The following is a 26,857-nucleotide window of genomic DNA, read 5'->3' on the forward strand; positions in this document are numbered from 1 at the left end:
TGACCTGAGTTGAAATCGAGAGTCTGGCCACTCAAATGACTCAGCCACCCAGGTGCCCAAGCACCATGGAATATTGTGCCACCATTAGAAGAAATCAAAATGATTGTACTCTCTCTCCTTTGTCAGATCTTAAAAGCTTTATGCTGAGGGACAAAAAAAGAAAACAATATACTTTATAACGCTGTGTAGGAATGTTAAAAATATAGGCATGTGAGAAATACATATTTTGAAAACATGTATAGGAACAAAACTATGTAGGAAACCCATTAGAATGGGGAATACATTCTGTGTGTATGTGTGTGTGTGTTTTCTTGAAAGAGCATTTATTTATTTATTTATTTATTTAGGCCAGGACTATGTTTATTTTCTTTTTTTCTTTTTATTTTTTTTTGTATTTTTTTTATTGGAGTTCGATTTGTGTGTTTGATATTTCTAAAGCAAATTTATTTCCTCTTCTGGCCAAACTATTTCTGTTGGGATCACATCAATTGGAAGCTTTAGGTCAATTTCCCCAACCGTCTTTTCACTTTGGTAATTGTTATTAGTATGTGTCATTTTCTTTCTTTTTTAAGAGAGAGAGTAAGCATGCATGCAAATGGAGGAGGGAGGGGCAAAGGGAGAGGGAAAGAGATAATCTTAAACCAGGCTCCACATTCAGCACAGAGTCTGACTTGGGGCTCAATCTCATGACCCTGAGATCATGACCTGAGCCGAAATCAAGAGTTGGATGCTTAACCAGCTGAGCCACCCAGGCGTCCCTATTTTCTTAAGGGAACCTACAAACCCTTTGTTATGCGCCAAATAGCTTTGGATAAGAGATTAAGTTAATGCCTAGCATAAAACACCTATGTTAATATTATAGTATCATTTCCTGTCCTTCTCAACACAAGTATCCTTTACCCATATGCCATAGATTTCCAGATATAGGGTCCATTAAAGGCCATTTCTCAGTAAATGCAGGAATCAACCTGATCTGGAGGCAGAACCACAACCCAGCTAAGGAATCTATTTTAGCCAATACTGGGTTCTAAATGTCATGGAGTCACCTATCTATTTCTTGCAGGGATGTTATAGTGTTAGTCTCTGTCTACCCAATTCCTAATAATTGTACCAGAGGGAATGCTAGTTCCTTTCTAATTTAAAAGACTGTTTCTATAAGAGAATAATGATTAAGACCACATTTGCCACTGAAGTCCTGTGTGATTTAAATACCAAATACTGCAACACATTACATATCAGTACTCATTCCAATTAATCCTCCCAACATGCAGCGTCCAAATTAAATTTTTTGCCTCTTGGTCATTTAGCAGAGGATCTATAGTTATAAAGAATCCTCAGGATACTGCTAGTCTTTATCTAAAAACAACTCAACTCTTTTTTGTCATAGTCTCTGATTTTCCAGTGGCTAACCAACAATGGCAGGGGAGTGACATCATGATTTAATAGGATGTCCTTCCAGGTTTTTAATAGAGCAGTCAGTTTTTTTGTCTTAGGATAGTAGTCTTAAAACTGCTTGTTCTATTTGCTCCCTTTGCCCTTTTCTTTATGCCAGCAGTTTTATTTTCATTAGGATGGTTAATAACAACTAAAGGGATTATATTTTTAGCCAGTTTTTTCTCAACTCTTTTCTCTTTGTCAATTTGTTTTGTTAATTCCTGAGAGGATGTATGACAGCATCCAGATTCCACTGGTAAGATTTTCCCCCCAAGTTATCTACTGCAGGGCTTTCTTCAGCTCAAATATCATTATTCAATCAATCACTAGGCAGAGTCTCCCTCCCTTTCCTTTCACTTACCCCAGAGTCTTGGCCATATTGAATTGAGAGTCTGAAAGTTAATCCTAAATTTTTTTTTTGTTTTTTTTTGTTTTTTGTTTTTTTTTGTTAATCCTAAATTTGACAGCAATTTGCTTGCTTTAAATAATAAAACTGTGCCCCTGGTTTTCAACTGACAGTCAAATCACAGGCTACCACAATGAATATAGTCTAGTCCCAACTTTCCTATGCTGAAGTGGTCCATACATCAGTCTTCTCGTTTGCTACCAAGTGTATTGTGTGCAGTCCTGGGGCCTTGAAACTGTGCTTACATGGTTGCAAGACCATCTGATATGATACAAATAATGATTCCAAACATTCCATTTCCTGTCCTGGATCCTTTTTCCCAAAACTAAATAAACTCTGCTCAGTTAAAACCTCTTTGTTCTTTGAGTTTGAATGTCAATCCAAATTGGTGGCAAATAGAATATAAGAAAATTAAGAAAAGTGTAAAGAAGATAATATCACCTGTAATGTCACTTAAAAATAATCACTGTTAATAACTTTGTGGAGTGATGCGACTCTAAAGTTTCATATTTATTTATTTATTTTTAATTTTTTTTTAAAGTTTCATATTTAGTGAAACATATGCCCTAGTATTCTGCCTTTATGATAAGAGAAGAATGGATTAATTATTATTTAAAGTGAATAATGAAATTTATTAAAATGGTATAGAAACTTCTATTGCTTATTCATAAATAATTTCTAGAATAAGTCTCAGAGTGGCAATGACATGTAGATTACTTCAAAATGGAAGCTTGAAAAATAATATGTTTTCTGAGTTGATTTGCCATGAACTTGATTTTCTTACTTTCTAAACTGCAGTGCCTATGAGATTATCAAGCTGAAAGGGTATACCTCTTGGGCTATTGGACTGTCTGTGACAGATCTGGTAGGATCAGTTTTGAAAAATCTTAGGAGAGTGCATCCAGTTTCTACTATGGTTAAGGTAGGCTTAAACTGACTCTTCATTTATCATCTTTTCTTTAATATTTCTTGAGTCCCTACTATGTGCTAGGCATTATACAAGATGTTGAGGATATAGAGGTGAACAAAGAAGGCCCTGACTTCATGGAGTTCAATGAAAGAAATGGATTTATTTATTTTATTTTAATTTTTAAAAAGATTTTATTTGTTTATTCATGACAACACAGAGAGAGAGAGAGAGAGAAGGCAGAAAAACAGGCAGAGGGAGAAGCAGGCTCCACGCAGGGAGCCCGATGTGGGACTCGATCCCGGGTCTCCAGGATCAGGCCCCAGGCCCGCTAAACCGCTGAGCCACCCGGGCTGCCCAAAAGAAATGGATTTAATAAAATAATTGTAAAAGTAAATATATAATAACAAATTACGATAAGTGCTATGATTAAAAACTACCAAGTACTTAAGAGTATACAAGAAGAGAATTTAACTACTCTGGGTAGGAACATGGGTGATAGTAAGGGAAAACTTCCTAAGGAAGTAAAATGTGACCTATTCTGAATAATGAGTAGGAGTTACTTTGGAAGGCTGGACTAATAGTCTAAGCAGAGGGAACACATGTGCAGAGGAAGTGATGTAGGTATAAGTAGAGGGCACTTGTGGATCTGAAATAAAGGTTATTGAAATGCAGAGAGTGAAGGGGGAAGTGCATGGTAAGGCTAGAGAAGTAAGCAGGGTTCAGCCACTGAAAGCCTAATAAAAGGATTTAGGTCTATGGAAAGCCACCAAAAGATTTTGAGGGACTGGCAAGCATTCATGGTAAACAGATGTCTATGGCTATGATGGAGGCAACAGATTTGAAAGGGACAAGAGTAGACTTGCAGAATCCTGTCAAGAAGATGAGCAGTAGGGAATGCCTAGGTGGCTCAGTGGTTGAGCATCTGCCTTTGGCTCAGGCCACGATCCTGGGATGGAGTACTGCATCAGGCTCTCCCCAGGGAGCCTGCTTCTCCCTCTACCTAGGTTTCTGCCTCTGTCCTGTGTGTTTAGTGAATAAATGAAATCTTAAAAAAAAAAGAAGATGAGCAGTAGCTTAGAATAGAAAGGAAAATAGTAGAGGTGAAGAGAAGGGGATAAATTTGAGAGACACTGTATTTAGTAGGTAATGTTCATAGGACTTGGTAATAGATGAAGTAGGAAATAAGGAAAAGAAAGACATTTGTAGATTCTGTTTTGCACCATTATATAGATAGTGATATCCACTGAGGAAGGGAATTCTCAAGGAGAACCAGGTTTAAAGATCATGTTTGCAGTTATGAACAAGTTGAATTTCAGGTGCTTTTGCAATATCCAAAAGAAAATGGGCAGTTGGGTACAAGCTTCCGGAACTCATAAGAGTTCTAAGTAGGAGTCAGTTTGGAGATAGTTCCTGAGAGGGAAAGAGAGGTCTGTTAACAACATCACCACCAACAAAGACAGAGATGCTGGGCAAGCACAGGCAACAGATATCCCTTACACATGGTTACTGAAGCTGGGCATTTCAATGAGCTTGCCTAAGGAGAGTGTAATAAAGTGAGAAGACAGACTGAGATTGAGTCTTGAGGAATTCTAGTGTTAAAAGTTGAGTTTATAGTATGAGTACACAAAGGTGACTAAGAAGTGTCAGCCAGAGAGTTAAAAACCAAGAGAAGAGAACCATGGATTCATGGTAACCAAGAGAGAGGAGGATGCTTTAAAGACTAAAGAATTGGTTTTCTGTTGTTGATTGACGACGAGAAGTCATATAAAATGAGGATTAAAAATGCCAGGAGGATAAAGTAATAGAAGTCATAACCTTAGCAGGAGCTGTTTAATGAAGTAATAGGAGTGAAAGCCTGCTTGGAGTACACTACGATTTTCTTAATCTCGGCCCTACTGACTTTGGGCCAGATAATTCTTCATTGTTGTTGGAGGACTATTCTGGGCATTGTGGAATGTTAGCAGCATCCCTGGCCTCGACCTGTTAGATGCCAGTAGCATACCCTTTCCTCTCAGTTTTGACAGTCAAAAATGTCTCCAGATATTGCCAAATGTCCCTTTGGAAGGTCCTTGAGAATCTCTGAGGAAATTAAGACTAGTATAAATAGCTCTTTTGAGGTATTTGGCTGTGAAGGTATGGAAAGAGAGTAGTAATTGGAGAGGAAAATCAAGGCCAGGTAAGTTTTTTTTTTTTTTTTTTTTTTAAAGATAAGATGCTGATAGTAAAAGTAGGTATTACAGATAGAAGTACTAAGCAGAGAGTGTGGGATCCAGAGCATAGATGAAGGTATTAGCTCTAGGAAGGAGGAGAGACAGCTATTTCTTGTAACAGGAGATATTAGAGGATAGGCAGTGAATCATGCACATTGGTAAGTTTGGCATTGGATGTTTTTTTAGTGAAAGGAGACAAAATCACCTGAGAATCAGGGGACCTATAGAGGAATCAGATGTTTGAGAAGGTTTGAAATCACTTTTGTAGCTAATGAGAAATAGAATTTGAGCCCTTGGCCCCCCGCAAAAAGAATAACTGTTATGTGGATGCTCGTTTGAGGTTGATATGCATTGATTAATTAATAATAATGTAACTTAAAGATTAACTTTATTGTGTAGTTTTCTCCAGGGATCTGAGCACAGGCATGGAGAGGGAAGACAGCTAAATTTATATGGGTGTGGGATTTACTTTCTGGGGTGTGAAAGAGTGGGTGGGGAGAGAAAGTAGAAGGGAGGGATGCGTGTGGTATAGCCTTTGGCTTGTACACATGTTAATGGGTTTGACTTTCCGCTAAAGGGTTACAGACAAAATTCATCATCTTTGCCCTTAAATATGATCTACATACAAAGATCACAGATCTGTAATCACAGATATTGGGACAGAGAGGAAAGATTGTGAGCTAGGTGTCAGTTTTTATGAATAACCAAGAGGTTAGTAAATGGTCATTAGTAAATGAGCCTCAAAAAATAGAGGGAATGTTAAGAGAGTAGGGGACTAATGACTTGAAAGAGACAGTGAGTACACAATGGATACCATACACCCCTCCTCTTTGGAGGATATGCAGGCACATGGGAGAATAAGCAATTACCCCTAGGGCACGCCTGAGGAAGAGTCAAGGGGGTTTCAAATGCTCTGAGAAGAGACTAATATGGGAATTTCATAGTTTTTACTGACCAAATCAATGGACAAGTTGTATTTTTTTTAATTTTTATTTATTTATGATAGTCACAGAGAGAGAGAGAGAGAGAGGCAGAGACACAGGCAGAGGGAGAAGCAGGCTCCATGCACCGGGAGCCTGACGTGGGATTCGATCCCAGGTCTCCAGGATGACGCCCTGGGCCAAAGGCAGGCGCCAAACCGCTGCGCCACCCAGGGATCCCGACAAGTTGTATTTTATAGGAAAACTTAAACATTTGATATTAAGAGGATAATCACTCATATACTCTTATTTTTTTTACCCCATTTAGTTTTATTGCTTCACATTTTCAGCAAATAAATAAGGCTACAGTTTATTTCATATTTATATATTGGCTAGATTTTTTTTATATAAATAGGGAATTCTTCTTAAAGAGCCATTTTCTCATTTCATGGCCAGTACAGGGGCAAATGAGAGTCAATTTTAGTGTATCCCAGGGTCATATTGTCAGCCAGGAATGAAGCTTAAAGAGAAGAGGGGGCTGGGTAGCAGGTCATGGTTAGCACATAGGGCCAGGCTCCAGGGGCCAGGACCCTTATTTCCAGCCACCCAGCAGCCCCCAAATGGCATGATGGGATGGATCTACATTCTCCAATTCTAGTTCAAGAAGCCCCTCTAGAAAAAAGACAGAGAAAGTAGAGGGGAAACAAATTCCCAAAACACTTCAGCTGCAGGAGTGGAGGGAATGTCGGGGCTGGTGGCTGGAGGTTTCGGGAGCCCAGAATAGGGTGGTGGCCATGGTTGCAACTATTCCATGTTCAGTTCATCATGGGAGGTCCTGGGTAGAAGTCAGATGGAGCGGTGGATGGAAGTACCCATACAGATGGGCATGCATGCATTCCATTGGTACTTGGCAGGGGAAAGACAAAAGCCCTCCTGGGCATATGACAGTACCTGCAGGGTCCATTGGAGGCTTCACCTTTGGAGGATTGAGATGTTACCTGTATCATCTATTGTGCAACTCAATGGTGCCTCTTGGTGTAAAGGTCGTCTCATATAAAGAAGTCTTTCCAGCCACTTCCTGCTTCTCAGCCTTCACTATTCTTTGCTGTAATTTATACCAAATACAGGCTGCTTGATTTTGCAGTCCTTTATCAGATAAAATGGCATCATGAAGGATTGGATGGCATCTTTCCTTTGGACAGAAAAATGGAACTGGTAAGGGGTAAAGTAGACGTTGCCTTTCTTGGTCCCTTTGAAGGCCTCTGATATGTTCTTCACATCCTTGAACACAAACTCTGTATAGTCATAGGACATTAGGATCAATATTGTTGATAGCTACTCTACCACCTTCTGATTCTAATTGAGCTCCATGGTCTCTCTGGTATCCTCTTATTCTGAAGCTGTCTTGCACAAGTGCTTTTCCATATCATGTTACTGAACAATAATCTAATTTTGCCTTTTAGGGCTTATATGGAATAAAAGAAGAAATCTTTCTCAGTATCCCCTGTGTTTTGGGGCAAAATGGTGTCTCAGATATTGTGAAAGTTAACTTGAATTCTGATGAGGAGGCCCTTTTTAAGAAGAGTGCAGACACACTCTGGAATGTCCAAAAAGAGCTGGTGTTTTAAAGCCTCTTAATGTTCCACTGTTTTATAGAACAGAAGATATCAGATTGTATATTTTACATTTTGAAAGTATTTTATTCTGATCTGTAAAAAAATAAAACATTGGAGATCCATGACATAACTTCAGTCCCTCAAGGCTCGGGAAAAGGAAATGGTAAAGATATTTCTCTTCTTTATGAATCTCTTATAGCTCTGTTTTAATGATACCCAACCTATAGAGATGCAAGCTATACTTCTGAGATATGTCATGTGTAAGAGTTGCCTTCAAGTTTAGTAGAATATGGATAATAACCCATTATAACATAACTTATAATTTTTCTCACAAAACAACCAGCACTTTTTCTAGTGTTGAAATTTCATTCTTCCATTAGGGCACAGGCATATTTACTTTATATTGCTTCATTAGTTTCATGTGTCTATGTATGATCTTTACTAAGTTCTTATCTTTAAGACCATGTATATCGGAAGGAAACAAAACTTTTATGGTATAAAAAAAGTAAATGAAATGTCTCCAAACCTATATTATTCCAGTTCATATAAACCCAAATACTTGATTTGGTGTCTGTTGAAATACCACACAGGAAGCTTAGACCATTCTCTAGGTCATTTGTTGAGCAAACTATTGCTATGCTTGCTGTGTAATCATTATGAGGTCAATATGATATGATTTATGCCCTCAAGTATCTCACAGTATTTAGGGTACCTCAACTAATTGATTATTGACATGGCATGTATATGAGTGGATATATGTGCTTGTTTTTTGAAATTTTATTTATTTATTTGACAGAGCACAAGCAGGGGAAGTGGGAGAGGGAGAAACAGGTTCCCTGCTGAGCAGGGATCCCAGGATCATGACCTGAGCTGAAGCCAGACACTTAACTGACGGAGCCACCCAGATGCCCCCAGATATGTGCTTCTTTTTTTTTTTTTCAGATATGTGCTTCTAATTTATACATACTTATAACACAAACATATATAAAATATTTCCTTGATTTCACAATTTAAGGCAGCTATAGGAAATACACAATTAAAAACTAAGAAATCAGGATCAAAATAATTTATAATAGACTAGGACAGGACCAGTGGGAAAAATTAGAAGACAGATATGCAGGTTCTAGGGACTTACATGGCTCTAGTGAAGGTGTACTCATTGGGTTGGAGAGTCACAGTTCACACTTATTCTTGCACTCTGAATAATTTTCATTCTAGTCCTCTACAGCTGAATATGATTAGTTTCCCATTATTCTGTTCTTTTTTCTTGTTTTCAGCTCTTCCCTTGAATGCACAGAATAGGATGATGAGACAGTTTAGTTAGGGTAGCAGGGATAGGGGAGTCTAAGGTGGATTTCACCTATTTTTTTAAAGCTGTTTGTACACCAAATTAAAACTTCATTTTAGGAAATCCTTGCAGATATCTAAAGGCTGCAAAATATAGTTTCTACAGGGAATATTCTAGGAAGTAAAACTGCCCTACACTGCATATTCTCAAAAGGGTCAGTATTTCCCCCAAGAGCGTGAAATTGGTAATGGTGCGGGATGTGGGAAAATATTAGATATTACAAGAGTTTCACTCCATAAAGTCCAACCCTACCAGATAAAATCTTACTCTTTTTAAAAATTTTATTTTTAAGTAATCTCTGTACCCAACATGGGGCCAAAACTCACAATCTCGAGATCAAGGGGCACTTGCTCCACGGACTGGACCAGCCAGGCTCCCCTCTTTATTTTTTTTTTAAAGATTAAAAAAAAATTATGATAGTCATACAGACTGAGAGAGAGAGGCAGAGACACACACAGGCAGAGAGAGAAGCAGGCTCCATGCACCGGGAGCCCGACGCCGGACTCGATCCCGGGTCTCCAGGATCGCGCCCTGGGCCAAAGGCAGGCGCTAAACCGCTGCGCCACCCGGGGATCCCGGTTCCCCTCTTTAATATTTAGTTTCATGATGGGGATGGGTGGAGCCGAACAATTGGATGAGAAAGTCTAAAAAAAGGCCCTTGAAGGAGGGAGAATGAAAAAAGTTTGAGGAACACGGCTCTGTTTCTTATAAAATAATTTGTCAGCGGTGTATTATGTATTATGATTCACAAATGAGTTAGGAAACAACCAGGGTAGAATGTGACGGGACAAGAGAAGAAACCGTGGTGTTCCCAGATTAAAAAGGACAAGAGGGGAATTTTGGATTCTGCATTTAACTACTTCATAAATAATGAGTCGAGCTTTCCCATCCACTAGTGTAAACAGCCACTAGTCGATTAAATTAGCCCTGCCCTGATGAAAATCTTTTTTTTTTTTTTAAATTTATTTATGATAGTCACAGAGAGAGAGAGAGAGAGGGGGAGGCAGAGACAGAAGCAGGCTCCATGCACCAGGAGCCTGATGTGGGACTCGATCCTGGGTCTCCAGGATCGCACCCTGGGCTAAAGGCAGGCGCTAAACCACTGTGCCACTCAGGGATCCCCCCTGATGAAATTCTTAAGAGTTTCATATATTATTTAGAAATCCCCTTTGCATAGTTTTAAAATTTTTACTCTTTCCCCTTTAGCTCACATTTGCAGAGGGTTCAAAGTAGCACTGAGTGTCTTTCTCCTGCAGCTCTTTGCAAAAAGTTCAAAAAGCTCCCCATGGAGAGTCAAACAGCCCTCCTGGATACATCCAGACGAGGTCTGATTAGAAATAAATTTACTGGGCTCTCCAGGGGGCGAGCTCGGGGCAAGCAGCGCTCCGCGTGAGAGCTGAGGCTCTCCAGTATCTTAGCGCCTCCTGCTCTTAGAGCCCAGCAGCCTCCCCGCAGCCCTCGGCGGGCGCAGGTGACGAACAGCAGGTGCAGGCGCACATGAGGGCAGCCGCTCCGCGGGTGCGAGGCCGCCTGGAGCTGGGCGCACGTGATGGGCAGCAGGTGCAGGTGACGGGCAGCAGGCAGCAGCCGCACCGCGTGCGCGAGGCCGCCTCGAGGCCCGCTCGAGCTGGGCGTGGCGCGGGTGCACGTGACGGGCGGCGCAGGCGCACATGAGGGCAGCCGCACCGCGTGCGCGAGGCCGCCTCGAGGCCCGCTCGAGCTGGGCGAAGCGCAGGCGCAGGTGACGGGCAGCAGGCGCAGGCGCGAGGCCCACTCGAGCGGGCGTGGCCTGCGCAGCCTCCCGCCAACAGTTTCCCTCCGTGCGGCCTCGGACTTTTCTGCCCTTTCCCTCCGTTCTCTCCGCGTGTGTCTCGAGGGGCAGCCGTGAGCGGGTGCGGGAGTCCCGCAGACCAGCCGAGCGTTGGCTCCGCGGGAGCGACCTTCTGCGGACGTCGGCCGGCTGTGCCCCGCGCAGAGCGTCCGCTCCCCCGTCAGCGGCTGCCCCCCCCTCGCCCCGCGTGCGTGCGTGCGTGCGTGCGTGCGGCCGGAAGTCCTGCGCGCCTGGCGTCGGTGGGCTCCGAGCCTGAGGCGCAGCGTGAGAGCCGGGCTGCTGCGGGGAGAGTGAGGCCGGGGCGCGGAGGGGGGCGGGGCCGCCTTGCCGTCACTCCTCCTCAGGCCCTAGCTGTAGCGCCCTTCTCCTCACCCCCGCCCCTCCTCCGGTCCCTGTCGGGTCTGCGGCACCTCTGCGCAGTGGGACCCGGCGGTCTCCGTCGGCCTCTCTCTGGGAGCGGCGTTGCGGTAGGTTTCCGAGGTGGCGGCTGTCCAGCGTGAGCTAAGAACTTCACCTCACAGGAGGCTGAGGGTCGCAGTAAAGATCTCCAGTATTGGTATGGCCTGTGCAATCAACACTTTTTTTTTTTTTTTTTTAAGAATTTATGTATTCATGAGACACAGAGAGAGGCAGAGACTCCTGCAGGGAGCCCGACGTGGGACTCGATCCTGGGACCCCAGGACCACGGGATCAGGCCCTGAGCCGAAGGCGGCGCTAAACCGCCGAGCCACCGGGGCTGCCCATCAACATCTTACTAAGAGTAAGTTACGTGCGCTGTGCCCTAGGGTCAACCAAGTTTCCCTCCTGGGGATGTAAAGGTGCTGATACGGTGGTGCAGGTTGTATCCAGTTAAGGGGGTGAGTGGGGGCCCTATCCAGTCCCTGCCGGCCTAGTCCAGAGGAAAAGGTCACTTTTCTAATCGTCTCACCCAGAGGGGGCTGCTTTTTCTAGTTTTTGTTACCGTATCCTATGTGTTAGAATGTCGGCATTTCACTTTCGCTCATGTGATCACAATGTGAAGTACCCCTGCTTGACTAGGAAATAGGTGACAGAAAAAAAGTGCACTACCCCGTTGTGGTGGGTGTCCTATGAGTACCAAATACAATAGTCTTTTTCTTTAAAAATCTCTCTCCTGGCAGCCCGGGTGGCTCAGCAGTTTAGTGTCTGCCTTCAGCCCCAGGCGTGATCCTGGAGACCCGGGGTCGAGTCCCACGTCGGGCTCCCTGCTGGAGCCTGCTTCTCCCTCTGCTTGTGTCTCTGCCTCTGTCTCTCTGTGTGTCTCTCATGAATAAATAAATAAAATACTAAAAAAAAAAAAATCTGTCTCCTATTTCCTAGCCTCTATCTTTATTTCCCTTCTTCCTTACCCCCTTGTTAGATTAATTTTAATATTCAGTTCTTAGTATCGATGTAGTAGATAAAGTTAGCTTCCTGTTAAATGGCTAGACATGGAACTAAAAAGATTCGGACCCCTTTCTAAGAACATCACATAATGTTCTCGAACCCATAATGTTTTAGTAAATAATAATAAATTCTTGGAGCTATACTTTGCTTTTATTAATTGAATATATGTTAAATGTCCTTAAGCTACCTTCCTGTACTTTAATCTTGGTATGATTATTAGATGTAAAGGATTGGTGCTAGATGACATAAGTATCCTTAAGACACTAAGAATGTCAGCCTCTGTCCAGTCATATGAATTCCCAATGACTCATTTTGTTCTATCAACTGTATAATGCCTTTATCAGCAGTGTCATCATTACTAATGAAGAATGCATATACATTAAAACTAATACATTTGTTGTCAGTATCAACAATACTGAAAACAATATGCTTTATGTTATCTAATAAGACCCCCAAATTAATGATTAAATCTGTTTTACAAAGGAAGAAAAAAGGCAGGTTGCATGAATAGACAAGTATACAGATAATATGTACAGAAAACCTTGAAGTAAAAGGTGTATTTACTATCTCTGCTTTGAGGGTTCTTTTTGGGAGGGATTAAGTCCTATCTGTAAGAAAAAGGAAATAGCTATGAGCTCCTAGAGCTTGAGTTCTATGATGCTGACAACTATAGCATTTGTATGTCTTAGAAGATGTGGTGCACAATGGCTCTACAAAGCCCCAGGTTAAGGCTCACTTTAATCTCTCTTTCTTGGCTATAGCCTTGGCAACTTCTTTCATTCAAGGAAGTAGTGATATCTATCTTCCTTCCCTTCTTCCTTTCTCCCTTCCTCCCTCCCTCCACCCTCCCTCTCTCCTTCCTTCTGCCTTGGCTTGCCTTTTCTTTTCTTTTTTCTTTTTTTTTATTTCCTTCCTCCCTCCCTCCCTTCCTGGAGGAGTAGAGGCAGAAGGAGAGAAAAAATCCCAAGCCGACTCTCCGTTGAGGGTGGAGCCTCACCTGGGCCTCCATCCCAGGACCTTGAGATCATGACCTGAGCCCAAACCAAAAGTTGGATGTTCAACCAACTGAGCCACCAGGGGCCCCAAGGAGGTGGCCATGCCTTAAATCACTCCTTGCTGATAAGGAAGGAATTGTCAGTAAGAATTGTTTAGTACTTTACTGGCAGAAATTTATGGTACAAACCTAGTAAACAGCAGTGTTTTTGAAAGTTACGGAATTCTATATCAGTATGTAAACTTTATAATGTGATATCTATGAGGGCAAGAATCTTTATTCCATTTATTGCTGTATCCCAAGTCTAGAACCATGCCTAGTATAATAGACACTTAGTAGTTGAATGAAAGAAAAAAGCCAAATGCGTGTAAAGAGGAAGAAAGTACTGGGCAGCAAATGCAGAGAGCGGATATTCTACCCACCTTGATTTTTATAAATATGGAAAGTGTCCAGAGACATTGAGTTTAAAATACCTTAAAAAAAAGATTTATTTATTTATTCATGAGAGAGACAGAGACACAGGCTCCATGCAGGGGGACTCGATCCCGAGTCTCCAGGATCACGCCCTGGGCTGAAGGCAGGCACTAAACCGCTGAGCCACCCAGGGATCCCCAGAACAACATAGTTTATTTATTTTTAAATTTATGTATTTGAGAGAGAGAGAGAGAAAGAGCAAACATGAGCAGGGGGAGGGGCAGAGACAGAGGGAGAAGTAGGCCCCTAACTGAGCAGGGAGCCTGACACAGGACTCCCAGGATCATGACCCAAGCTGAAGGCAGATGCTCAACCACTGAGGCACCCAGGCATCCCTAGACCTTCTTTTTTAAGAACAGTTTTAGATTTACAGAAAAATGGAAAAGATAGTACAGAGTTTTATCTTTACCTCATATCCAGTTATTTTTTAAATTTTTTAAGAAAAGATTTTATTGGAGAGAGAGAGCAGGAGGAGGGGCAGAAGGAGATGGAGGAGGTGACTCCTCGCTGAGCAGGGAGCCCGACTAGGGGCTGGATCCCAGAACCCCGGGATCATGACCCAAGCTGAAGGCATATGCTAAACCAACTGAGTCACCCAGGTGCCCCCTCATATCCAGTTATTATTTGTTAAAGATTTATTTATTTATTTATGATAGACAGAGGCAGGCTCCATGCCGGGAGCCCGATGTGGGACTCAATCCTGGGACTCCAGGATCATGCCCCAGGGCGAAGGCAGGTGCCCAACCTGAGCCACCCAGGTGTCCCCACATCCAGTTATTAACATAATGTGGTACATTTGTCATAATTTATGAGTCAACATCTGTACATCATCATTAACTGAAGTCCATACATTACCCAGATTTCCTTAGTTTTTTACCTAATGTTTTTTTTTTCTGTTCTAGGATCCCATCAAAGGATACCACATTACACTTAGTCATCATGTACCCTTAGGCTCCTCCTAGACTATGACAGTTTCTTTTTCTTTTTTTTTTTTAAAAGCATTTGTTAGCATTTAATGAACCTCCCCCTATGTGGCTTCAAGTTACTAGAACGCAGACACCCCCCATACCCTTTATCTTCTCCTCAGCTCTTCTACTGAAGAATTTGGCCTTCATGATGAGAGACTGTTTTAGGAGCTTTCCCTTTCCCAAAACTGTGTAGTAGCCCGATCGCACCACATCGATAATAGTAGCTCCAGTCTTGTTTTTGGTGGCATTTACCCATGTCTGCTCACTGACTAAGGTCCACAGTTTATGAAGGTTGACAGTTGGGCAGAAGCTCTGGTTCCTCTTTAAGTGGTAATGTCTCATACCGACTTTTCCAAAGTAACCTGTGTGATATTTGTCAAAGTTGATCCTGTGATGATGCATGCCACCAGCATTACCCCGGCCTCCTGGGTGCTTCCAGTGCTTGCTGATGTGGCTGTGGCCATGGCTCACAGGACCCCGAAGTTTCTGGGTCTTCCTCAGTCTAGATGGCATGTTGGTGGCCCAGAGGGAAAAAGGCAACTGGGACAGATTCTTAGACTTTTTTTGATGACGTAATTTTGAGGATTACTGGTCAGGTATTTTGTAGAATGCCCCTCTATTGGAATTTGGTATTTTTCTCATGGTTGGACTGAGGTTATAGATTTTTGGGAGGAAGACACAGAGGTAAAGTGCCATTTTCATCACCTCACCAGAGTACGTACTGTAGACGTGACTTACCATAGTTGATGTTGCCTTCAGTCACCTGGCTGAGGTTGTGTTAGGTTTCTCTACTTTTCTTTTCCCCTTTCCATACTATACTCTTTAGAAGGAAGTTCTATATGTGCAGTTCACACTTAAAGAGTAGGGAGTTGGGCAGCCCGGGTGGCTCAGTGGTTTAGCGCTGCCTTCAGCCCAGGGCGTGATCCTGGAGACCTGGGATTGAGTCCCATGTTGGGCGCCCTGCATGGAGCCTGCTTTTCCCTCTGCCTGTGTCTCTGCCCTCCCTCCCCCCGTCTCTCATGAATAAATAAATAAAATCTTAAAAAAATTTTATAAAAAAAAGGGAGTTATGTTCCCTCTGAGGGTGGAGTGTCTTCATAAATTCTTTGGAATTCTGCATGGGAGATTTGTTTCTTCCACCCTGTTAATTCATTTGTAAATATTAGTATGGATTCATGGATTTTATTTTATATTTTGGGTCATAATCCCGTATGTCTTCATTGAATTTATTTCACACATTATTCCAGCTTTGGCCACTGGAAGCTTATTCCATTGGCTACTGTGTACCTTTAACATGTCCCATTGACGTAGGGCTTTTGTTTTGAGTACTTCCTTACTCTCTGGCACTATAAGGTGTTTCAGCTTTTTCAACTGGTATATTTTCTGCTCCAGGCCCAAATCAGCCTTTTTCCAGGAATCTCTAGTTCCTGTTATTGGAGAATAGGATTATATAAACCAGGATCTGGGTGCTGGGTATGCTTATTGCTAGTAGAGTTCAGTGCATTTTTAAAATTAGCGTTTCAAAGATGGTTTTATTGATACTATAGAATTCTGCTACTTAGTACAATCACTGAATAATTCAGAGTACTCAGAAAGCATTGGCATCTCATTCAGCAACAATCAATATTTCCCTTGTGTTGGAATTTAGACTTCTAAGCTAATCAGTTATGATGTAGTTTAAAATTTAAAGTGCTTGGTTTTGGATTTCTATTAATTAGAATAATGTAAGGTATCCAATAATATAAGTTGAACATATGTTTACATTGTAGATGATTATTTCTAAGTATAGTCATTTTTTTCAGTGAATATTTTTGTTATTTAAAATTTGTAGGGATGTCTGGGTGGCTCAGTCAGTTAAGTGCCTTCAGGTCTTGGGATGAAGCCCTACATCAGGCTCTTTGCTCAGTGGTGAGTCTGCTTCTTCCTCTTCTTCTGATCTCTCTTGCTCTTTCTCAAATAAATATTTAAAAAATATTTGTAGTTATTTAAAATTTGTAGTTATTTAAAACATTTCTTTTCAAAAGATACAAGGTTACAAAATAAAAGTAATATAAACAGATATACATGGTGAAGTATATATTTCATCCAGTTTTCATCCAGCCTTCCCCCCAACATCTGCTATAGGTACCTATTTAATTAGTTTCTTGTGTACCTTCCAAGTGTTTCTTTTGCAAATACAAATATATTATTTTCCCTCCTTTCTTACATATAAAGTAGCATGCTAGAAATATATAGTACTGTTTTGCAGGTAATATCACCTGATTATAGAACTATAAAATTTTAGAGTTTGGAAAGACCTTATATTTGAATCCATTTATTTAAAAAACTGTTATTGAGCTCCTATGTGCTAGGTAGGTGCTAAGCACCAGAGTGGAGAACAAATACTTCCTCTTCTCAAGGAGCTCATAGTCTGATGAGAAATTCCTTTTACGGAATCTCTGCTTTGTCACTGTGCAGCCTCAGCTTAAAGAGGTATTCACTACCTGCAGAGACCCATCTATTTACTAAAAGGTTTCTGTTTTGGGGGCACCTGGATGGCTCAGTGGTTGAGCATCTGCCTTTGGCTTGGGTCATGATCCCAGGGTCCTGGGATTGAGTTCTGCGTCGGATTCCCCAAAGGGATCCTGCTTCTCCCTCTCTCTGTGTCTCTTCCTCTCATTCTGTGTGTCTCATGAATAAGTAAATAAAATCTTAAAAAAAAAAATTCTGTTTTTATAATTCCTAATTGTGAACTGAAACTTTCTTTGTAACTTGAATCTCTTTTGGTTTGGACTTTCTAATTTTTTAAAAAATTTTACTTGAGAGAGACAGCAAAAGTTAGTGCAGAGAGGGGAGGGCAGAAGTGGTAAAAGCAGACTCTCCTCCCTGAGCAGGGAGCCCGATATGGGGCTGGATCCCAGGACCCTGGGATCATGACCTGAGCAGAAGGCAGATGCTTAACTAAGCAACCCAGGCACCCGTGGCTTGGACTCTTATATCATGAAATGTTGAACATGTCTTCTTTGAGTCTAATAACTCAAAAGGTACAGTAGATTGCTGGTATAAGAATTTTCTTTCATTCTCCGCTTAATCAAGAGGTTTACTCCCTGCCCCCTGCTTTTGACTAATTTCTTTTAGGGCTTGAGTGATGAACTTGCCTTTGTGGATATTGAAGGCAAATTGGTGAGACAGTGGATCTTCAAAATGGCAGTCTTTTCATGAAAATGCCAAACATTGTTTCTAGCAAAGGTTAATGTCATAGTTTTTTTTTTTTTTTTAAGATTTTATTTATTTATTCATGAGAGGCACAGAGGCAGAGACACAGGCAGAGGGAGAAGCAGGCTCCCCGCGGGGAGCCCGACGTGGGACTAGATCCCAGGTCTCCAGGATCATGCCCCGGGCCGAAGGCGGGATTAAACCACTGGGCCACCGGGGCTGCCCCAATGTCATAGTTAAGTACTATAAATATTCTTTTTTTTTTTAAAGGATTTATTTATTTATTTATTCATGATAGAGAGAGGCGAGACACAGACAGAGGGAGAAGCAGGCTCCATGCAGGGAGCCCAACATGGGACTCGATCCCGGGACCCCAGGATCGTGCCCTGGGCCAAAGGCAGGCACCAAACTGCTGAGCCACCCAGGGATCCCCAGTACTATAAACATTCTAATGCTGCATGAGTAAATAAGAAAATCATCTTTATTTCTCTTTATGAAAACTTCCTCAGTTCTTATAAAGCTGGTTGGTCCCTACTCTGTACATTTAAAACATCTTGTTAAGATTTCTTTATTTCTCTCTCTTTTTCTTTCTTTCTTCTTGTTTTGATTTCATTAGATTTTACTTCCATTTGTTTTCAGGGTTTCCTACAGCACCAGACTGAGTCCTGTGAGCAGCAGTAATAGTAGTTATCATAACAGTTATTAATCAGTTGTCTGTTTTATGCCAGACACTTGTGCTAGAGCTAAGCACTTTATGTATATTGTTTAATCCTTAGCACAACTCTGTGAGGTTTTACAGATGATGCATCTGTGAACTGAAGTTAAATAAAATGGAGTAAGGATTTGAACCCAGTTCTATTTGACTCAAAAGCCTAAGTTCCTTTTTTTGTTTTGTTTTTTAAAGATTTTATTTATTTAGTTGAGAGAGAGAGAGAGCACAAGTGGGAGGGGAGGGGCAAATGGAGAGGGAGAAGTAGACTCCCTGCTGAGCAGGGAGCCAGAAGGTAGGGCTCAGTCGCAGGACCCTGAGATCATGACCTGCACTGAAGGCAGACTCTTAACCACTGAGCCACCCAGGTGCCCCATCAAAAGCCAAAGTTCTTCACAACTGTACTCTATTTACTTGGTACCCATGAGATAATTACTTGAAACAAATGAATGAACCAAGATCTCCCTTCAGGACCTTTTCACACCACTTCTCTCTTTACGTAAATATTCTCACTTGCTAGACTAATATACATTTTGACCTCTTACTCTATGAAGTACAGAAGATATGTTAGGAGGTTTCTCAAAAATGTACAAAGAATGGGGCTCCTGGGTGGATTAGTTGGTTAAGTGTCTGCCTTGGGCGCCCAAGGTCTTGGGATGAAGCCCTGCTTTGGGTTTCTTGCTCAGCAGGGAGCCTGCTTCTCCCTCTCCCCCTGCCTGCTGCTCTCTCTGCTTGTGCTGTCACTTGCTCTCTCTTTGTCAAATAAATAAAATATTTTTTTAAAAATGTGCAAGGAAAACTTACTGAAGTTTAGTAAAACTTAGTGAAGTGCTATGGGCATAGTAGATCTAAGGAAGCTTACTCTTCAGTAAACTGTGGTGATTGAGCCCAACAGGAAATGTGTACTTAAATGTCAGATGCTTTCTTCCATAATATGTTTTCTATTCAAATTTTCCCCCAGATTACTTTGTCACTGCAAACTCCAGCATAGTGATTATCACAGCAGGTGCACACCAGATAAAAGGAGAAACACACCTTGATTTAGTCCAGCAAAATGTGTCCATGTTTAAATGAATGATTCTCAGTATTATCTAGTACAGTCCATGCTGCAAACTGATTATTGTTTCCAATCCAGGTCAGCTTGTTTTGATTGTTCAGTGAATAATTTTTGTGGGATGGGAGTGGGTTTAGTAACTTGGTAGGAAAAAAAAGATTTTTTAAAGATATATATATATAATATACTTATTTACTTTTAGAAAGAAGGAGAGAGCATGAGCAAGGGGGAGGGGGAGAGGGAGAGGGAGAGACTCCTCAAGCTGACTTACCACAGAACATGGTGCCTGGCCCATGGCACGATCCCAGGAGCTTGAGATCATGACCTGAGCCGAAATCAAGAGTTGGCTGCTTAACAGACTGAGCTACCAGGTGCCCTGAAGAAAACATTTCAATTCTGAATTGATATAATAACCAGAATGTGTTCTGATCTTTTAAAGTAACATGTGTTTTGCACAGTTGTAATCAGTGTATATGTACTATATAATGATTTCCTTAAACATTAGCACATATGAAAACATAATTTGCTTAATCATACAACTTCTGAAGTTTACATTCTAAAGGCTCTCATATCTGAGCAGTTTTCTAGATTATTAAGGGTGCAGAAGTGAAAGTAGCACTCTAGTTTACCACCTGACTTCCCAGAATTGTACAGCTCCTCACTAGTGCATGAATAAAGTGGACAAATTCAAGATACATTTTGGAGATAAAATGTGCAAGACTGTTGAATGTATGTAGTGAGGGACAGGGAGGAATAAAAAATAACTTCTGGATTTTTTTTCCTTGAGCAACTGATTGGTTGGTGGCTTGCATTTACTTGGGTTGGATGCTTTTAAGGGGGTGGGAGTCAGGAAAGGAGAGGGTGTTGGGTTGCAGGGAGAAAAATCAAGACTTCCAATTGAGACATGTTAAATTTGAGATATCTGAAGACGTTCAGGAAGAAATACCAAACAAGTTGCTGATTGAGTCTGGAGCTCAAAAATCTGGGCTGGGATATTCAGTCAAATTACTGTATTTTTAAGTCATTTGGAATAGATTTTGTCTGCAGGTAGGACAAAACTGAGTATGTGATTACATTTATGCATCTAATTTTTGATATTGAGGAACTGTTATTTAAATTTTGTTTGATCTTTAAAAAAAAAAAATGGGATGCCTGGGTGGCCCAGCAGTTGAATGCCTCCCTTCGGCCTGGGGTGTGATCCTGGAGTCCCAGGATCGAATCCCACATCAGGCTCCCTGCGTGGAGCCGGCTTCTCTTTCTGTGTCTCTGCCTCTCTCTCTGTGTCTCTTATGAATAAATAAATAAAAATCTTTAAAATAAATTTTGTTTGATAATTTTATTAAATATTTACATGGCTACGAGAAGTATCTGTCTTCTTTTCCCTTTACCCTACATTTTAAATAAGTAGCTATTAAAATTTTTATTGTTTATAAAACATTTTTGTTTTTTTTTTTTTTAATTTTTATTTATTTATGATAGGCACACAGTGAGAGAGAGAGAGGCAGAGACACAGGCAGAGGGAGAAGCAGGCTCCATGCACCGGGAGCCTGACGTGGGATTTGATCCTGGGTCTCCAGGATCGCGCCCTGGGCCAAAGGCAGGCGCTAAACCGCTGCGCCACCCAGGGATCCCAACATTTTTGTTTCTATGTACACTTTTCTCCATCCTCTTTTTTTAAAAATAAATTTTATTTAAGTATTCCCCACATCTAATGTGGGGCTCAAACTTACAACCTCAAGATCAAGAGTTGCATGCTTCTCCAACTGAGCCAGCCATCCTCTTCTTTAGTTAAAATAACATATTATGAAGGGTCACTCCATAGTATTTAGATGTGTCAAATACTATGGAGCGACTTTGGCTTTGTGGTAAGTTTTGAAATCAGAAAGTGTTACTCCTCCAACTTTGTTCAAGATTGTTTTGGCTCTTCTGAGGCCTTTGCATTTCCACATGAATTTTAGAACCAGCTTGTCAATTTCTGCAAAAAAGCCTGCAGAGATTTTGATAAAGAGTACATTGAATTTGTTTTTTTGTTTTGTTTTGTTTTTTTTTTTTTGAGTACATTGAATTTGTAGACTAGTTTTGGTAGTATTTCTACCTTGATAATAGTAAATCTTCTGATTGATGTCCATAGGCTGTCTTCCCATTTATTTATTTAGGACTTCTCTAATTACTTTTCAGCAATATTTTATAGTTTTCGGCCTACAAATCTTCCACTTTTTTTGATTTTGATTTTTTATTTTTATTTTTATTTTTTTAAGATTTTATTTATTTATTCATGATAGTCACACAGAGAGAGAGAGACAGAGAGGCAGAGACACAGGCAGAGGGAGAAGCAGGCTCCATGCAGGGAGCCCGACGTGGGATTCGATCCCGGGTCTCCAGGATCGTGCCCTGGGCCAAAGGCAGGCGCCAAACCGCTGCGCCACCCAGGGATCCCTTTTTTTGATTTTTAGATTAGATTTTAGGTAGTAGAATCTTAGAATTTTTTTTTTTTTTAATTTATGATAGTCACACAGAGAGAGAGAGAGAGAGGCAGAGACATAGGCAGAGGGAGAAGCAGGCTCCATGCACCAGGAGCCCGACGTGGGACTCGATCCCGGGTCTCCAGGATCGTGCCCTAGGCCAAACCGCTGCGCCACCCAGGGATCCTGATTCTTAGAATTTTCTATATACAAAATCATTGTCTGTGAATAATAGTCTTATTTTACCTTTCTAATCTGAATAGCTTTTCTTTCTTGCATAATTGCCTTGGCTAGGACCTCCGATACAGTATTTCATAAAAGTGGTGAGAGTGGGCATCCTTATCTTAGTTTCCAATTTAAGGATAATGTAAGTTGAATGTTTTTCATAGATACTCTTTATTAGGGATATTCCCTTCTATTCCTGGTTTGTTGAGGATTTCTACCATGAATAGTGGATTTTGTCAAATGCTTTTTTAAAAGGTTTCAGAGAGGGAGATTTTGTCAAGTGCCATTAAAAAAAAGATTTTATTTATTTGACAGAGAGGTTGGGCAGGGGAAGAGGGAGAAGCAAGCTCCCCACTGAGCAGGGAGCCTGACTCAGGGCTCAATCTCAGGACCCTGCCAAAGACAGACTGAGAGCCATCCAGATGCCCTGTCAAATGCTTTTTGTCTCGAGACTTTTTTTTTCTTTGTACTTTATTAATGTATCATGCCAATTGGCTTTTGGATGTTAAGGCAATTCTGGGATAAATCTCCCTTAGTCATTATTTATAATCCATTTTAATGCTGTTTGACTTGGTTTGCTAACATTTTGTTGAGGACGTTCCCATTTATATTCTTGAGGAAAAACGTTTTCCAGGGGGGTCTTTGTTTACCTTTTGGTAATACTGTCTTCATAGAATGAGTAGTGAAGTATCCCTTCTTCCATTTTCTGGAAGAGTCTGTGAAGGACTGGTATTGTTTGAATGTTTAGAATTCCCTAGTGAAGGCACTTGGGCTCAGGCTTTGCTTTTGGAAGATTTCCCAGTTACTGATTTAATCTCTGTTGTAGATCTATTCAGATTTTCTATTTCTGTTAGTTTCATAGTTTGTGTCTTTCTAGGAATTTACCCATTTAATGTAAATTATCTAATTTGTTGGCTTCTAGTTGTTCATAGTATTTCCATATAATCTTATTTCTCTGAGGTCAATAGTAATAATCCCCTCTTTCATTCCTGATTTTGGTAATTTGATTCCTCTCTCCTTTTTCTTGGTCTAGCTTGGCCAGCCTAAGCTTTTTAATTTTGTTAATTTTTTCAAAGAACTCCCTTTCGATGTCAGTTTTTTTTTTCTCTATTGACTTTGTATTTTGCTTCATTTTTATTTCCATCCTAATCTTCATTATCTTTTCCTCTCTTTCCTTTGGGTTTAGTGTGCTCTTCTTTTTCTTATTTTTTAAGATGGAAGGTTAGGTTATTGATTTGGAATCTTGTTTGGTAATGGGCATTTACAGGTATTGGTTTCCTTTTAGGCTCTGAGAAGCTGCATCCCATAAATTTTGGTATACTGTGTTTTTGTTTTACTTGTCTCAAGTATTTTTATATTTCTCAATATTTTCCCCCTCTTTTGAGGAATAAGAGCTAAGTTTTTAAATTTTTCTTGCATTTGAAGTACTCCTTGAAGGACATGCTTGGCCCGAGATTCTATGGCATAGTCCTTAACTACCACAGAACAGCAACTTTATAGGGTTTTCCCTCTATCACTTTTACAGACTAATTAGGTTAATTTGGTGTTCAGCACAAAAGAGAGTCACCAAAGTTTGTGTGTATACACACACACACACACTCATATTTGGATGGAACACACAAAGGTGATGGGCTTGGTACTTCTCTAAGGCTTTGGCATCTTGATTATTTCTACATGCTAGGCCATTGTAGATGAGGGCAGCCTTCAGCATCTTATGAAGCCGTATTAACATCCACTAACAGCAGCAGTGCCTTCCTAGGCCTTGGCAGTAGGTTATGAGTGGAGGCAAAACTTACATGGCACCTGAGCCTCTGCCTCTGTATAACTTGGCAATGGGAGGAAGAATCTCTTAAGATTTTGTTTTGAACCACTCACTCATTACTTAGGGGAGTGTGTTGTTTGTCAAATATTTGTGTATTTTTCATATTTATGGTTTTTTTTTTTCAGATTTCTATTCTGGCATGAGAATATACTTTGTATTTCAACTCTCTGAGATTTGTTAAGATTTATTTTGTGGCCTGGCATGGAAAAGATTGCATGTGCCCTTGAGCATATATATTCTGCTGTTGTTGGGGGTTCTGTGTCACTTAGTTCTAATTGGTTGGTAGTATTTGGCTGTTCAGGTCTTCTGGCTCTTTGGTGATTACCTGAATAGTTCTATCCATAATCAAGAGTGGGGTGTTGAAACTTTCGATTTTTATTATTGAGTTGTTTACTTTTACCTTAGTTTTGCTTGATGTATCTTAAGGGCCTATGTTTATAATGGTTATAACTTACTGATGAATTACTCTTTATTATTTTAAAATATCCCTTTGTTTCTAGTAACTTAAAAAATTTGTCTGATACTAATAGAACTACATTAACATTTAATGGTTAACATTTGTATGGTGTATAAATTTCCATCCTTTAGCCTTAAACTTATTTATATCTTTAGTTTTTGTTTTAATTCCAGTGTAGTTAACAGTGTTATAGGACACTCAACTGATTATGCCACCCAGGCACCCCACAAGTTCTTCATATTAGCTGGAGAAGATTACAGGGAAGAGGCGTGCTATGGTGAGAGTAGTCCTTTTTTTCCTTTGTTTTTTCTAAGAACCCTTGAAATCCATTCATATAAAGGTCAAAACTTATCTGTAGTTCCAAGTTTAAAACTGTCACTTTTGGGCAGCCCCAGTGGCGCAGCGGTTTAGTGCCGCCTGCAGCCTGGGGCGTGATCCTGGAGACCTGGGATCGAGTCCCACATCGGGCTCCCTACATGGAGCCTGCTTCTTCTCTGCCTGTGTCTCTGCCTCTCTCTCTGTGTGTGTCTCTATGAATAAATAAAATCTTTACAAAAAAAATAAAATAAAACTGTCACTTTCGTGTTTGGAGAATCTCTGCCAAGATGATAGGCCCTATCTCCAGAGAGATTTTAGTTTAGTGGATTTGGGGCAACACTTAAGACATCTGAATCTGATAGTTCTGTTGAACCTTCCTATTTGAAAACCACTTAGGGCAATTATAACAGCTTTGCTAATACTTAAAAAAATGCCCTGTCATATAATACCATGTAATAAAAAGAATTTTTGGTGTCTTTTTCTCAGTTCCAATGTGGAATGAAGTTTGCTGGGGTCTCTCCGAAGGACCTGAATTTATATTTGGAACTGATAAAGATCCTGAGCAGTGGGAAATGTCCACAAAGTAGTTGCCAGGTAATATGTCAGTTTTGCATTTTCTTTTATTTTTGTGTGATCATATTCACCAGGTTATAAATTCTCAAGCAGTCAGGGACTGAGTCCATCTCACTCACTACTAAGCCTGCCCCTAAACACTGTAGGTACTCTCTTGTTGACAATATATTTTTTCAAATTGTTATATAGTTGTAAAATTGATTTCATATTAATTTCTGTAACTCTGTACTTATCCTCAGGACTGTTTACCTTAAATAACCAACTGCTGTAAGAAATTTCTAGGGGAAAGAAAAAATTTCTAGGGGAAATTCATGGAAACATTTCAGTTTTGTGGCACTGTCAAGATAGGTTGTCACAAAATGGATGTTCAATGACAATTATTTCTTCTGAAGTTAACTTCTGAGCAGCCCGGTGGCTCAGCAGTTTAGCGCCGCCTTCAGCCCAGGGCGTGATCCTGGAGACCTGGGATCGAGTCCCACGTCGTGCTCCCTGCATGGAGCCTGTGTCTCTGCCTCTCTCTCTCTCTCTCTCTTTGTGTGTGTGTCTTCTCATGAATAAATAAAGAAAAATTTAAAAATAAACAAATAAAGTTAACTTCTTATGTTCATGATTTCTTCTAACTCCACAGTGGCTAAGAGATGATTAAAAAGAAAGGATATACTTCTTGGCATGTAACCCTATCTGTAGCTGATTTAATGGAAAGTATTTTGAAGAACCTTAGGAGAGTACATCCAGTTTCTACTGTAAGTAAGGTAGGATGTTTATGTTTGAAAAACCATTTAACATTAACATAAAATAGGGATAAAAGAACATTTGTGAGGAACAATTACTTTTTGAGGTTGATCTTGTGTCTTTTCCTAAAACCTATTCTTTGTTGCTGCTAAAATAGAGAAAGGGGTGGTGGTGGTGGTAGAGGGGCTTATCTTTGTAGACCTTTGTCCTGGTATTTATTTCATTCAATTACATAAAAGTTTAACTCTACAAATATCTGATAATATTGGGAACCATTGAGGGTAGATCTTGCTCCATTTTGAGTTGTTCCCTAAGAGTTCCAATTATGTCCAATGGAGAGACCTAAGAAAGAATCGCTAGTTACAAAAGTACTCCAAGTCTCCTGGAGAAGGGGAAGTTGAGGCCTGACGTAAAACTCTGAATGTGACAGGTTAAAGCCAAATGGACTCATATCATTGGGAATAAAGTAACTGAAATTTTGAAGTGATTCCCTGATAGGAAATGATTGGAGGGTAAGGAGAAAGGAAAAGGAGAGTGGTTCTCAGCAAAAATGGCCAGAGCTTGGGGCCCATGTGGAAAGAGGGCTGGTGAATTTGAAAAATAAAATATGTCTAACCATCTGTTTTAAATTGTTCTCTGTCCTCTTGGTCTGTTTTTCTGCCATAAAGCTGTTAAATACTCATTTACCCAGCAACTGTTGTTTTTCATGTTGTAGACCTTTGTTAGAAGAAAGAAAAGGAAGAATTATTAAACCTTTACTTGCAGGGCCTCAGTGGAATAAAAGAAGTATTCCTT

The 26,857-nt window shown here is 40.6% G+C and overlaps 3 protein-coding genes and 1 long non-coding RNA gene across 7 annotated transcripts in view; 2 read left to right on the forward strand and 2 right to left on the reverse strand.

The window, feature by feature from the left end:
• LDHC (lactate dehydrogenase C) overlaps positions 1-7,617 on the forward strand; it is a 43,051-nt gene extending 35,434 nt beyond the window's left edge. For 3 of the 4 annotated variants that reach the window (NM_001271792.1, NM_001271794.1, NM_001271793.1), the window contains 2 exon segments: positions 2,639-2,762; positions 7,344-7,617. In NM_001271792.1, coding sequence (NP_001258721.1) covers positions 2,639-2,762; positions 7,344-7,508 — 289 coding nt within the window. In that variant the 3' untranslated portion in view covers positions 7,509-7,617. 4 annotated transcript variants of the gene reach the window in all.
• LOC119865028 lies at positions 6,013-10,364 on the reverse strand. The gene is made up of 3 exons (XR_005375807.1): positions 10,056-10,364; positions 8,632-8,780; positions 6,013-7,072 (listed from the first exon to the last, which is right to left on the reverse strand). It is a non-coding gene; the product is annotated as an uncharacterized LOC119865028 (long non-coding RNA).
• A 150-nt stretch (positions 10,365-10,514) lies between these two features.
• On the forward strand, positions 10,515-26,082 carry LOC102151209 (putative uncharacterized protein FLJ40606). The gene is made up of 4 exons (XM_038568126.1): positions 10,515-10,585; positions 10,656-11,142; positions 25,244-25,351; positions 25,959-26,082. The coding sequence occupies exons 1-4, from the start codon at positions 10,515-10,517 to the stop codon at positions 25,974-25,976; spliced, it is 684 nt and encodes a 227-aa protein (XP_038424054.1). The 3' UTR covers positions 25,977-26,082.
• On the reverse strand, positions 14,246-15,491 carry LOC102151361 (60S ribosomal protein L27a-like). The gene has a single exon (XM_038569220.1). It carries the CDS (start codon positions 15,026-15,028, stop codon positions 14,585-14,587), a length of 444 nt encoding a protein of 147 aa, XP_038425148.1. The 5' UTR covers positions 15,029-15,491; the 3' UTR covers positions 14,246-14,584.
• Positions 26,083-26,857: the final 775 nt, after the last annotated feature.

This window comes from Canis lupus, chromosome 21, assembly GCF_011100685.1.
Source record: "Canis lupus familiaris isolate Mischka breed German Shepherd chromosome 21, alternate assembly UU_Cfam_GSD_1.0, whole genome shotgun sequence".
Taxonomy (NCBI): domain Eukaryota; kingdom Metazoa; phylum Chordata; class Mammalia; order Carnivora; family Canidae; genus Canis; species Canis lupus.

Excerpts from the sequence above, each read along its gene's own strand:
- LOC102151209 (XM_038568126.1), top strand. The coding sequence starts at position 10,515 with ATGAGGGCAGCCGCACCGCGTGCGCGAGGCCGCCTCGAGGCCCGCTCG. Across the intron at positions 10,586-10,655 it reads TGGGCGAAGCGCAGGCGCAG|TTTCCCTCCGTGCGGCCTCG; the intron begins GTGACGGGCAGC and ends TCCCGCCAACAG. Across the intron at positions 11,143-25,243 it reads TCTCTGGGAGCGGCGTTGCG|TTCCAATGTGGAATGAAGTT; the intron begins GTAGGTTTCCGA and ends TCTTTTTCTCAG.
- LOC102151361 (XM_038569220.1), bottom strand. The coding sequence starts at position 15,028 with ATGCCATCTAGACTGAGGAAGACCCAGAAACTTCGGGGTCCTGTGAGC.